The 12967-nt window shown below is 43.3% G+C and overlaps 1 protein-coding gene across 1 annotated transcript in view; it reads left to right on the top strand.

Annotated features, from left to right (window-relative positions):
- Positions 1-12967, top strand: part of ANTXR1 (ANTXR cell adhesion molecule 1) — a gene marked incomplete at its 3' end in the record, with an annotated part of 168815 nt that overhangs the window by 120154 nt on the left and 35694 nt on the right. Inside the window, exons 13-14 of the mRNA XM_083368341.1 lie at positions 2821-2916; positions 6977-7018. Coding sequence (XP_083224467.1) covers positions 2821-2916; positions 6977-7018 — 138 coding nt within the window. The remainder of the gene's footprint in view (positions 1-2820; positions 2917-6976; positions 7019-12967) is intronic.

The raw sequence follows: 12967 nt of genomic DNA, 5'->3' as shown, positions 1-12967 counted from the left end.
ATGAAACAGGAGACGTGAGAGTTGGGCACCCAAGACCACATCCGGTGCAACCACCAGATTCTGCTTCCAGCTCCTGGTTGCTGAATAATCAACACGCATGTACACAGGAGCAACCAACCCATCCTCTGGCGTGCCAGGATCAGCCAAACTCCAGAGGGCTATTTTACAGCAGATGTAACTTACCCATGGGTCATTTTTGTTATTTTAAAAGTCTGGTCCTAGAAAACCAAAGTCTCTAAGTCTTGCCAGGCCTAATTTTGCTTGCTAGCTGATCCCCAAAGCCTGATGACATCAGTGAGGAATGATTCAGAAATATTAGCTGGTTTGGGGAAATGCATAGTCTGTACTTGAGATTACATTTGGAAGCAAAGTGAAATAATCCATTTTAAGGGCATTTTAATGACAGGAAAACCTCTGGAAGAGGTGGCGAATCTGCTGAAATGGTTTTCAGTCTGGTATATTCAGATCTACTAAAATTTATATTCCATCCAGTGATTGCTGGATTAGTGCTAGCTGTAGTTTTCTGGGGTTGGGAAGGAGATCTGTTAATACGGTACACACCCTCTCTTCTTCAAATTAAAATAATATATCCCGACTTGACCAGAGCAGTTTGTGCTTTCAAGCCAGGATGTCATTGCAGCTTCCTTGCTGATCCTCTAAAGCAGAGGTTCTTCAACTGAGGGTAGTTACCCCTAAGGGGCAATTTGGTCACATCCTAGGAGTAATACAGCAATTTCTGGTTACTTGTTTGTGAATTGAGGATGCAGTCCTGGACTGCTGCTGCTGAGATCCTTGTGAAACACAATGGAGTCTGGGGGTATTTTGGGGTGGATGGTGGTTAACGAGATTATTCAATGTCTGGAAAAGAGGTAGTTGGGTTGAACACTTTGTGAATCATTGTTCTAAAGCAGGGGACTCCAAATTTGGTAATTTTAAGACTTGTGGACTTCAACTCCCAGAATTCCCCAACTAGCCTTGATTGGGGAATTCTGGGAGTTGAAGCTCACAAGAAAGTTACCAGGTTTGCAGACCCCTGCTCCAAAGCAATGTTTCTCCACCTTAGCAATTCCCAGAATTCCCCAGGCAAACTGCTGACTGGGGAATTTCTGGGAGTCAAAGTTCTAAAGTGGGGGTCTCCAAACTTTGGCCACCTTAAAACTTGTGGACTTCAACTCCCAGAATTCCCCAGCCAGCCTGCTCTAAAGCAGTCTTTCTCAAACTTGGCAATTCCCAGAATTCCCCAGCCAGACTGCTGAATGGGGAATTTCTGGGAGCAAAATCCACCCATTCTGAAGTTGCCAAACACCACCCTGAAGCATGATTCCAGGCATTGTGTGAATATGGCCAGGGTTTTATAAGAGTGTCCAAATGGCCTGAATTTCTTATGTGCTGTGTGAAAGTAAGTTGGACTGAGCTTCTTGTTCCATCTCATCAGTGATTACTATATTTTGCATATCAGTGTCCCTGTTGTGCTTGATTTTGGGTCGTCCTATCTCGTGCGCAAAAGGGACACGGTGGCTCAGTGGGTTAGGCCGCTGAGCTTCTCGATCAGATGGTCGGCGGTTTGGTGGATCAAATCCCGAGTGCCGCATAACAGAGTGAGCGCCTGTTACTCGTCCCAGCTTCTGCCAACCTAGCAGTTCGAAAGCATGTAAAAATGCAAGTAGAAAAATAGGGACCACTCCGGTGGGAAGGTAACAGCGTTCTGTGCACCTTTGGCGTCAAGTCAAGTCACCTGACCACGGAGACGTCCTCGGACAAACGCTGGCTCTTCGGCTTTGAAACGGAGATGAGCACCAGCCCCTAGAGTTGGAAACGACTAGCACGCATGTGCGGGGGAACCTTTACCTTTACCTTTATCTCGTGTGCAACAACTTGCAAATCACATTTTCAACGTTACTGAAGCTACAGTTTTAAAGTTTTGGGGCTTCAACAGGGCTGAAGAAATGGGTTGCAAATACAGATAATCCTTGACTTACAACATTTGTTTAGTGACCATTCAAAATTACAATGGCACTGAAAAAAGTGACAAGACAGGTTTTTACGTGAGCATTGCAGCTTCTCCATAGTCATGTGATCAAAATTAAGACGCCTGACAACTGGCATGTACTTATTTATTTTATTTATTTTTTTATTTGTTTCAATTTATATACCACCCTTTTCCCGAAGGACTCAGGGCGGTTTACAGGGCAAATTAAAACAGTGCAATGTACAAATTAAAATAAAATTAAATTAATAGCCCCCAAACAGTTTAAAATTTAAAACCTTAAAACCCCTCAGTCCAGGCCGGCTAAGTCAAATAGCCAAGTTTTTAGGTCCCGGCGAAACGAGCGAAGGTCGGGGGCGATCCGGAGTTCCACTGACGGTCACAGTGTTCCAGGATCATGTGATCCCCTTTTTTGCGGCCTTCTGACAAGCAAAGTAAATGGGGAAGCCAGATTCACTTAAAAACTTCAGTGATTCAGTGTGACAAGAAAGGTTATAAGATGGAGCAAAACTCAGTTAACAACTGTCTTGCTTAGCAATGGAAATTTGGGGCTCAACTGTGGTTGTAAGTCGAGGACTAACTGTTAGTTATCTCTTTCATTAACTCTGATGCTTTTCTTCCCCAAAGAATCCAGGGGCATTTGTGCTTTCATTCCCCAACTTTATCTTCTGATTGGCACCGTGAAGAAAATTAGGTTGGAAGAGATAGGAAAAATTAATGGCTGACTCAAGTGAGCATTGCAGTTGACCCAAAATCTGTACAAGGATTGACGGATTGAACAGAATATCTAAGCCTTGTTCCACCCTGACTTAATTGCGATGCTTCCTTTACAGTCTGATGGGACCATTCTGGCCATTATCTTGCTGATCCTCTTCATTCTGTTGGCTCTGGCGCTCCTGTGGTGGTTCTGGCCACTTTGCTGCACTGTGGTAAGTCACTGGAATCTCTTCTCACTTTGGCTGGTCTTCTGCGTCAAAAGGGGAGAAAATCACTCCCAGAGAAAGCCACAAGGCTGCTTGTGATGAATAGTTTGTAAAGAGGCAGAAGTCCTCCCTGTCAGTTGTGCTACTTTGTCAGATGAGGTCATCTAAAAATACGGGTCCTGTGGGTATTCCTTCAGAAGTGAGATTTCTGGGAATGTATGGGATTTAGGATTCCATGAGATTTCAATTTTTGCTATTTTTATGTAAGTTTATTCAGTATGCCATTGCACAATCATCCTCAGCCCTAAATGGGTGCTAGATCTAGTGGTTCTAGATCTGCTTTCTGCAGGCAATAGGAAACTGCGGCAGCAGCTGAAAAAAGACAGAAGCAATTGAAGACACAAAAGCCAGCTGACCATTCCAGATTAGGCAGATTTGTTAGCAGTTTTGCTGCCCGGGAGGTCTTCTGCTACTCTTGGCTGTTGATCTTTCATCAAGTTTGCAAGAACATCTATGACAAAACATGAACAAGAACATCCTTGATAAAATTCAGTGGACATTATTCCTTTAGACCTGGAATGTCCAACCTTGGCAACTTTAAGATTTGTGAACTTCAGTTCCCAGAATTCCCCAGCCAAGGCTGGCTGAGGAATTCTGGGAGTTCAAATCCACAAGTCTTAACCAAAAACAAAGCTCTAGTGCAAAAGTTCACCACTTTGTTTTCTGGCAGCATTCACACCTACGTAATATTTCTCAGCCTTTCTGAGTAACCAAAACAAGGGTAATAATTTCTAAATATAAATTTAATATTTATATTTGTTAACAAATATGAACAAATGTACATTCCAAAGAATAAACAAAGCACATCAATAGAAAGTGTTTTCCAGGAAGACAAAGTGATGCAAGTAGTGTCCATGAATTGTGACACAAATAATGTAATTTCCAGGTGGGATCTTAATATGTTGGGTAAATGTTAGCTTCTTTCCTTTCCTTTTTTTTCCTTCTTCATTTTCATCCACATTAAAATTCAGTCACTGGAATTTTGTTTTTGCACTTTAATATTTTTTATTTTGTAAACCACAAGGATGATTATATAAAAGATATTACATTAAAAAAAATATTACTCTTAAACTTGGAGAGGGTGATGATGCCCCTGAGCCCCAGGAGGAGGGAATAAATTAGAGCAGGGGTGTCAGATTCGCAACGTCACGTGACGTGTCGCAACGTATCCCGAATTCTTTGCCATTGCCAGTAATGGGGTGGGCACGGTTTTGCTATGATGCATCCGGCCTATGGGCCAGCAGTTTGACACCCCTGAATTAGAGGAACACAGAGAGAATTGGGGTGAGGCAGAAAAGAGGAGATGAAGCTGCAGAAAGGAAGGAAGGAAGAACAAAAGGAGAAAAGGAGGGCTAAGAATGGCAAAGAGAGAATAATGAGAAAGAGAGCCAGAAAAATAGGAGTGTCACATATCTTTTGAAGTGCAGGAAATTAAAACTGAACTGCAGGGAATAATAGTTTTCAGGAATGAATCTTCCCCCCCCCCTCTCTCTCTCTCTCTCTCTCACACACACACACACACACACACACACTTACTTCTCTGTAAAGCGCCCAACTTTTTAAAAACAATTAATGTACAAAAACCCACCTCTTAAGTGATAACAGTTCATCAGTGGCTATTTTCTCTGGCTCAAAAACATTCTATTCTGTTCTGTTTATTCTATTCTGCATTCTATCCTATTCTATCCTATCCTATCCTATCCTATTCTATTCTATTCTATTCTATTCTGCATTCCATTCCATTCCATTCTATTCTATATTCCATTCCATTCCATTCCATTCCATTCCATTCCATTCCATTCCATTCCATTCCATTCTATTCTATTCTATTCTATTCTATTCTATTCTATTCTATTCTATTCTATTCTATTATTCTGCACTCTATTCCATTCCATTCCGTCTTGCAGTCTAGTCTAATCTTGATTAATCTCATTCTGTTCTATTCTGCATTCCCTTCCCTTCCCATCCCTTCCTTTCCCTTCCCTTCATCATATTATAAGATCCAAGAAAAACATACAGATCTCTGTTTAGAAAGAAATAGTGGAGCTGGAATCATAGTCATCTGGGTGGGGATCAAGAGAGGCAGACAAAAAATGGTGCCCCACAATTGCAATACAAACCAAAGGCCTTATTTGTGTCCAGTAGCATCCTGCAAGGCCCAAATGCACCCTCAACTGTGCAATGCAACTTATTTTCAAATAACTACAGTTTCTACCAGACCTCTATCCTTGGACTTTATTAGCAGTTATATTTCTCCTGAAGGACAAATTCAGCAAATCTTCTCACAAAAGTTTAAATGCAAGTCAGAGCCACGTCCCCAGTTCGGAAAAGCACTATGGAAAGAAAGTGAAATTAACAAAGGCCGTATTCCAGAGAGAAAACATCTCATAGGAAATCATGTGGAAAGAAGAATCTTGAAAATCTCTGGTTTGCATTCCAGCCTTTAAGACAGGAAAAGTAGGAAGAAGCCAGTGGGTCTGCTTGATGAATATTGAACGAAGCTGGGGAAGGAAAGCAGGCCCTGGGCTGAATCCTCCAAAGAACCTTTCAAGATACAGCTTGCACATTTTCCCATCAGTCTGGAGGAAACAATAATGAAGTTAACAATCCTTTGACAATCACTTTCCAGCCAGTTTGGCACTATTTCTCAATCCTATTAGGAAGCATATGTGCCTATGTGGAGTTCTCCATAGAGACCATTCACATCAGTAGTGATCAACTCCCCACCCCTTTGTAATTGCACCTTATCATTGCACATCCATTAAAAGGGGTGGAGTTGATTGCAAAATCAAATTGAAACCAGTGACTGTCACCCCGTGAGGGTGCTTATGCATCTTTCCTATTGTGACACCACTCATGTCAGTGAGATCTTCCTAGTTCTCATGTTGAAGGAGGCTGGTGTGCATGGATCTGATGTATGTGTTAATGCTTTCCTTGGCGGTAAACCGTCAATATTTAGTACCTGAAATCCACAGATCTTAAAGAGAAGCAACCTGGAATTAAGGAGAAACTTCCTAATAGTGAGGACAATTAACCAGTGGAACAGCTGGCCTCCAGAAATTGTGGATGCTCCATCACTGGAGGTGTTAACACTGTGACAAACCGAACTGAAGCCATTTTCATTTTGTCTTCGTTGCCACCTATTTAGTTAGAAGAGGGAAAGGCGGGGTGTAGCTTTCAGTTAGCCAAAACAACTCACATGCATGGGAACCAAGGTCATTGCTGATAACATTTTGGTGAGCTGGGAGGAGTGCCCACCTTTTCTAACAATTGGTGACAGCAAATTGGGGTGGGAATTGCAACTTGCAACTTTGTAACCGAGGGGAGGAGAATTTAGTCTTGAGTTCACCTTTGCATGTGCCATTATGTTGTAGCCAAATAAAGATGTTCTTTAAGGAAGAAATTCTTGCCTTGAAGTTCTTTTAAATGGTGTCATCTATCAGAACCATGAATTAGGTTTTTAAGAAGAGACTGGACAGTCACTTGTCTGAGATGGTATAGGTTCTCCTGCTTGAGCAGGGGGCTGGACTAGAAGACCTCCAAGGTCCCTTCCAGCTCTATTCTATTCTAATTCCAATTCTAAAGTTGTCAAGGTTGGACACCCCTGACATAAATGAGAAGGTAGAGAAGAAAGCTGAGTCTGAGAAGATGCAACATTTTCTGTTTGCTATGAAGTTCTTTCTATCAGGGCTGGGGAGGGTTAAATAATGACATTATTCTTTCTTTGCCATTCTTAGCCCTCCTTTTCTCCTTTTGTTCTTCCTTCCTTCTCTGCAGCTTCATCTCCTCTTTTCTGCCTCACCCCAATTCTCTCTGTGTTCCTCTAATTCAGATTTTTTTGCCAGCTTCTGAGAAGGTGACCTGCCAGATCTCTAGGTGAAGGCTGTGGTTTTAAACAGAGACAGAAAATGTTTAGAAATAGTCTTCTGAGGATGGGTCCTGAAAGTTTATGTTTATGTTTACTTTATGTTAAGTAATATTCTGTATTCATTTCCATCCATTTCAGATTATTAAAGAGCCCCCACCCCCTCCGATGGAAGACAGTGAGGTAAGTGCTTTGACCCTTTGCAACATTTTGTTCAATGTTTTTCAATGCTGTTGTGGAATCTGTATTTTCATAAAGCATTTGGTTTGTGCAGTTCAGTTTTCAAGGTCCCTGGAAGGGGATGAGCAGAAGACCAGGTAATTCTCCCTCTCTGGGTTGCCACCTAAACCCTGCCAGCATGGACAGAAAATGGCAAATGAGGAAGAGAAGCCATTTGGAAAGCACATCCGAACTGGGGGCCATGGCAGGAAAAGCTAAAAAAAAACTCAAGATGGTGGTGGCAGCCACAGAATGGGAGTCTGGCACTGTTAATGCACCAGGCAGGTCAATACAGGTAGTCCTCGACTTACAACCATTCATTTAGTGACCAAAGTTACAAAAAAGAGTGACATGACCATTTTTACACTTACAACTGTTGCAGCATTCCCATGGACACCCAATCAAAAATCTGGATGCTTGGCAACTGGCTCATATTTGTGACCATTGCAGTGTTGTGGGGTCATGTGACCCTGCTGCCTTTTGCAACCTTTTGACAAGCAAACTCAGATTCATTTAACAACCATGCTACTAAGTGAAAACTGTAGTGATTCACTTAACAACTGTGGCCAGAAAGGTTGTAAAATGGGGCAAAACTCACTTAACAGTCTAACTCAGCAACAGGAATTTTGGACTCAGTTGTGGTCATAACTTGAGGACTACCTGTACCACTCATCCCAGACTCTTCTGGACCAGTGCACGGAGGTCACCTGAGACTTCCAGTGGAGAGTTGCTGGTTCCCTGGTCCAATTACACGTTCCTCAAGCTTATTTATTCATTTACTCCAGCATGTAAACATAGAGTAGCTGCTCGGAAGACTGCATTACAAATGCCATTCATCATTTTCCACAGTGACAGTCTGAAGTTAATAAAAGGGAGGCTTTCTGGTTAGATTGTCCCTGTTAATTCTTTGTTTTAATGTGCTTCAAAAATGGTTTGTTTACAGGCAGGAGATCCATGTAATAGTAAGATGAGTCAGGGAGTTCAAGTTTACATGTCTTAAAGTTGGTGAGGTTGAGAAAGAGGGCAATAAACTAAGCTGTGGTGTGATGACACACGTTGCCCTGGAACTTTTCAAGAAGTTTTAACTGTTCTGGGAAAACCAAGTATTAACCCAAAGGTTTCTCCTCGGTTTGGAAAGTGAATTGATTAGAACTGGAGCACCACTGCTTTGCTGAGTGTACTGGTTGCAAAAAGGTGTAGCCACAATGATGACCTCCACAATCATAGAATCATAGGGTCAGATACCTTATATCATTCTTGACAAATGGTTGTCCAATTATTTCTTGAAAACCTCTAGGGAGGGAGCACCCACAACTCCTGGAGGCCAGTTGTTCAAGTGATAATTGTTTCCACTGTCAGGAAATTTCTCCTTAGTGAGAAATGAGCTCAATGAGCTTCCCATTACTTCTTGTCCTTCTCTCTGGTGCTTTGGAGAACAAGTCATTTCCCTCTTCTTTGTGACAACCCCTCAAGTATTATAACAGAAGATAGTTATCATGTCACCCCTAATTCTTCTCTTCATTGGGCTAAACATACCTAGTTCTCTTAAGCATTCATTGTACAATGTAGACCCCTTATCTTTGTTGCTCTTCTCTGCACCCTTTTTAGGACCTTGGTATTTTATTTTGTAATGTGGTGACCAAAATTGGATGCAGTATTTCAAATGTAGCTTCACCAGTACAGTATAAAGCAGTACTATCACTTCTCAAGGTCTTGTTGCTATCTCTTTGTTGATGTCACCTAGGACTGCATTGGCTTTTTTGGTAGCTGCAGCACATGGCTGTCTCCTACTTAAGTGGTTATCCACTAGGAGGGACTCTTAGGTCCCTCTCACAGTTACTGCTGTTGAGCTAGGTACTACTTATTCTATACCTGTGCTTCTGGTTTTTCCTGCCTATTTTTCTCACCACTGAATTATTTCTTGTTGGACAGTCTGTCCATCTTTCTGGATCAGAAACCTAGTTTCCAAAATGTTAGCAATTCTCCCTAGCTTGATTTCATCTGCAGATTTGACACCTCTTCTTCTATCATGGTGTCATCATTTTGGCTTCTACCCTACATTGTGGTTGCATGTTGGGTTTTAAGTACATATTATGCTTTGATTATATGGTGGATTTTCCAAGACGAGGTGTGTTTGTTGCCTTATAATTAGATATTGCAGCTTTGAGATCAAGGCTAAATTAATTTTCTTTCTATGGGTTTCAGTCTGAGCAAGCCAACAGCCCAGTCTTGCCATGCTTTGTGAGTCTTTGTTGACAATCCACAGGCTTTCTCCCTCAGATGGTTCTACAGCCAAGTCAAGAACCACCCACACCCACACACCCAAACACACAGAGAGAGTTTAGATCTGATATCACTCCATCCATTTAGCTACAAGACAAAGATATTCAGCAAAGTTTTGGCAGGCCAGGATCAATCCAAAACAGGGCTCTAATTTGGAAAAGATGATTTATGAGCTCCATCAAGGACATCTGCTTCTCCTCCCACATTTGCTTCTACCTTTGCAGGCTAGGGGCTGCTGCTGCTCACTCCTCTGACCCAGAAGGGAGAAACGGTTGGCCGGGAGCCTACGGCATCTGCCCCCGCAGTGCAGGAGAAAGGCATGGTGAATTAATTGTTAATGGAAGATGGAGAAGTAGGAATGGAAAACCTTGTACCTTTCCTTCCTTGGGCTTTGTCCCAAATCTCATCTTTAATAGTACTAAGGAGCAGAGGGGATTCAGTTTCCACTGCAATGGAAGGGGATTTGCACAATGCCTCCTGTTAGTATGACAAAGAACTGATGTTGGAGAGGAGGAAAGGAAGCCAGTTAGCCATCTTCAGCAACAGGCCCCTTAGGTCGCCCCTAACAGAACCAAAAGGGAAGGTTGAAGAGTTGAAGTCTATGTTTTAAAGTTGTCCAGTTTGGAGTCCCCTGCAGTAGAGCATCTTGGATAGATGACCTTCTTGGGGTCCTCTAGTGAAGGAGGTCCTACCACTGTATCCAGCAGCCTGTTCCACGGCCAAACAGCTGCTGCACTCAAGAAGGTTTTGCAGACGTCTAGCCTGAACCTCCCTCCTTGTAGTTTTAAACCACTGGTTGTAATCCTCCCCTCCCTTGCCCTTCCTCAAAGGTACGATATGGCAAGGGCTCTTTCGTTCTGGGTTAACCCTGCACAAGTGCTAAGGGATTCTGGCCAGGGCTGCTTTCAGGTGATGCAAATCGTTTCAGATCGGGAAGCAGCTCATCTGCAGAGCAAAGATGGAGGCTCACTTTTTATCAGGGTTTATTCGTATTTTCCAGATTTTTCCCTTCTCTGTTTCTCTCTTCCTGAACAATCCCTTTGAACATTAAATAATATTTCACAATTAAAAATGTTTGAGGGCAGGTGGCTAAGTCTATTGATAGTCAGATCTGACCCTAGGCTCGTGCATGGATTCCAATGAAGCAGCCTGAGGCAGGAAGATCATTTTATTACGATTTATTCAGAATGTTCTGATAAAAAGGATTCCTCCCATTCAAAGAGGGAACCTTGAGACTCATCTTACATTCCCTTTTATAGTTAAGACTCAAAGGAAATTACAAAAGAAAAGTTGGTTGGAAGGGACAAAATCATCCTCCCCTTTGCATAGGAAATCAGTTACATGAAGTTAAGCATGAGACGTATTTGCATTTCATAATACCACTCATGTTCATTTAAATGAGCTCCGAAGAACAAGGGAGCATAAAATTTACGATGTTAGTGAAGGTTGCAAAAGGTTGCGGTTGAGTCCCCAAAGAGACAAACCAGATGCTAATTAACACTAACAAGTTCTCTCTTATCGGAAGACAAGCTATAGACATCCTATTAAGATGAATACTATCCTATCCTGGACAGCAAAGATAGTTGTTTTATCTTGCAGTTTAGGAATGTTAGAAATTATCAATCAGTCCATCCACTAACGGTATAAAGAGTTCTGCCAACCTAGCAGTTCGAAAGCACGTAAAAATGCAAGTAGAAAAATAGGGACCACTCCGGTGGGAAGGTAACAGCGTTCCGTGCGCCTTTGGCGTCTAGTCATGCCGGCCACATGACCACGGAGACGTCCTCGGACAAGCGCTGGCTCTTCGGCTTTGAAACGGAGATGAGCACCGGCCCCTAGAGTCGGAAACGACTAGCACGCGTGTGCGGGGGAACGTTTACCTTTACCTTTACAGTTCAGTCTGCAAGGGTTTGATAAGCTGTTAAGATCTATTAAAAGAGGGGAATAAAATCAAAATGCAAGAAAAACCCATGCCGTTTATCAAGTACGACAATATTACAAAGCCCCTCCTCCTCCTTCTCCAACAACAACCCTGGAATAACTCTTCTTTGGTAGACCTAAAAGGAGGAGAGGAACTGCCAGCAGGGACAGAAGCCAGAAGGAAATGCAATGTGTGGCTTCTTGCCTGGCTGTGACTGGGGACAGATGAGCAGCCAAATCTGTCTTTGGAAGGTGTGAATTTAATGAGCAACAATAAAGGGAGGAACCAGGGATTGCAAAGCTGGTGAGTCCTTCAAGCCTCCTAGCCACAGCAGAGGCTCCCTTAACTAGCGGTGGCTGTGAGGCATCTGATGGCCGCAAACCACAGCACTTATCCTGAACATCTGTAAATATCTGTCCAGAATCCCACAGGATATTGCTTACTTTAGCAATGGGCCCTCTTTTGGGAACCTGAAGGTCACGTGCCCTTTTCACAGAGGTAAGAAAAGTCAAGATGAGGTCAGTGACGCCCTTCCCTCCCCCTCCCCACACAGCTGGGTGACATCTGTGAAACCGAGGCAAGAAGTTTAGTGGTCATACATGTGCACCATCTTGACTTAATTGACCCCATCCCTGCAATGGTTACCCTGTAGGTAAGATCCTCCCCCATCCTCCTATCCTTCCTCAAGAGCCTGAAGACCGGGCTCTGCCGGTTGGCCTGGAGGCCAAAGGGGGGTGGGGGCTTCCATGCTAGTTGTGGCTGCTGGATTGATGACAGTCTCCATCCACCCACCCACCCAGCCACCCTTGCTCTCTGCTCTCCACCCGTCATAGTCGTGGATTCTCGTGTGTTCCTTTTTTTATTTCATGGTTCTATTATTTGACTTCTGCTCTGTTTACATTATTTTCATTTTTCCCCCTTCTTATTTGCCGTATAAGCCGCCCAGAGAAAATCCACAGCGAGATGGGTGGCAAATACACTTAATAAATAAAAGCTTCTTTTTAAAAGTTCCAGTGTGGTATAGTGTAAAATTCAAGTAGAAACCAAGTTCATAAGGGAATGGGAAAGGGGAAGAAGACAGGAGAGGGGCAAGAAAAATCCCTGTTTCAGACCTTCTCTGCCTCCTTTCTCGCCCGATCATTGTCTCCCTCAGTGGGTAGGGGTAGGCAACCTTGGCTCTTTTATGACTCATGGACTTCAACTCCCAGAATTCCTGAGCCAGCACGGCTCTCTCTCTCTCTCCCTCTCTCTGTCCGATCTGCTCACCTGGCAAGAGCTGACACACGTTCTTATTGGGCTGGCTTTCCTGCCCTGCTTTCTGCTGCTCCCTGCTTCCTGTGGAGACGCAGCAAAGGCAGGAGCCCCACCCAATAGGCTTGTCAGCTTCTCAGAGAACAGCATGAGGCCACTCTCTTTTTTACACACACACACACACACACACACACACAGAGAGAGAGAGAGAGAGAGAGAGAGAGAGAGAGAGAGAGAGAAGCGCAAGTGCCTCTCTCTGTCTCTCTCTCTCTGCAAATGGAGGAGGAGGACTGGCAGCCGCAGGAGAAGGCTGAAAGAGCCACAGATTGTCGACACATGGACTAGCCAAACCCAAGTCCTGCAGCCGTTCTTCATATGTTTTAGTCTCCAGGCCTTGAATCATCTTAGTTGCTCTTCTCTGAACTTTTTCCCAAAGTCTCAACTTTTTTGTAGTATGG

Source organism: Vipera ursinii (genome assembly GCF_947247035.1).
Source record: "Vipera ursinii genome assembly, chromosome: 8".
Taxonomy (NCBI): Eukaryota; Metazoa; Chordata; class Lepidosauria; order Squamata; family Viperidae; genus Vipera; species Vipera ursinii.
This window is presented reverse-complemented; position numbering and strand designations above follow the sequence as displayed.